Source organism: Arachis duranensis, chromosome 3, assembly GCF_000817695.3.
Source record: "Arachis duranensis cultivar V14167 chromosome 3, aradu.V14167.gnm2.J7QH, whole genome shotgun sequence".
Taxonomy (NCBI): Eukaryota; Viridiplantae; Streptophyta; class Magnoliopsida; order Fabales; family Fabaceae; genus Arachis; species Arachis duranensis.
Window position 1 is genome coordinate 28,441,941 of NC_029774.3, and position 1,045 is coordinate 28,442,985.

A 1,045-nucleotide genomic window follows, 5' to 3' on the forward strand; every position below is an offset into this window, starting at 1 on the left:
GTTGCGAGGAGACCGATCGAGCAGGGAGGCCGAAGTGGCGGAGGAGGCGAGAACGGCGTTCGGAGACGGAGGAGGGTTCCGAGATCCATATATCGTACCTGCACATGGCCAAGGCATGAGTGGGGGAGCTAGAGTTGGAATTGTTAGTGCTGTCGTTTTTGGCAGTGTTGGTGTCGTTTTGAGGGGAAGTTGCGGTGTCGTCGTCGGAGTTAGATGAAGAGGTAGAGCACGATAGTAAACGGTCGTGGGAGTCGTAGAACAAAGTGTGGGTTTCTTCTTCTTCTTGTTCTTGGTCAACGATGGGTTTGGTCATGGTTTATTATTGTGGGCATTCCCATTTGGGTGTAAGAGAATGCCCATGAAGGAAATGGATCGGATCAAGATTTCAGGAATTGGATCTAATGGTGCTAGAGATGAATGGGGGTTGGAACCTGCCTTCGCAACTTAGATCCAATGAGAGAGAGAGAGAGAGAGAGAGAGAGAGAGAGAGAGAGAGAAAGAGAGAGAGAGAGTAGAGGGATCGGATACAAATGCCTCTTCTTTGTGTCTGTTTTGGACTTTTGGTTGCTGGATGCGGATGTGTTCCTTTTGTGTAGTAGATGTGTTTTGTGGTGCGGTGTCATGTGTCTTACAACTCGTGTTTTCTGCAAGGGAGGAGTGTTCCTTTTTTTTTGTTTTAGGAGTTNAATATTTTATATGGTTATATAATAAAAATATTATTTATATAAAAAATATTAAAAATTTATTAGAATTTATTATTTTAATTATCAAATAGTTATTAATATTTAAAAATATAAAATAAAATATATTAGATTATTAGACTAAAAGAATTAAATTGATAGTTAAATAATGATTAAAATAATAAATTCTAATTATCTCTAATTTTTTTTTGCACATTAAAATTAATCATCATATATCTATTTATGTAAAATATTTTTTTATTAAATTATTTTTAATGTATATTTTATATTCCAATATATATTCTATCTTAGTAACTAATTTTGATGGCTGATTTTTTGTATACATTTAGTATGGTTGATCACGA

The 1,045-nt window shown here is 35.7% G+C and overlaps 1 protein-coding gene across 1 annotated transcript in view; it reads right to left on the bottom strand.

Annotated features, from left to right (window-relative positions):
- Positions 1-609, bottom strand: part of LOC107478377 (uncharacterized) — a gene marked incomplete in the record, with an annotated part of 9,063 nt that extends 8,454 nt beyond the window's left edge. The window contains 1 exon segment of the mRNA XM_021138033.2: positions 1-609. Coding sequence (XP_020993692.1) covers positions 1-313 — 313 coding nt within the window.
- Between the last annotated feature and the right edge of the window lie 436 nt (positions 610-1,045).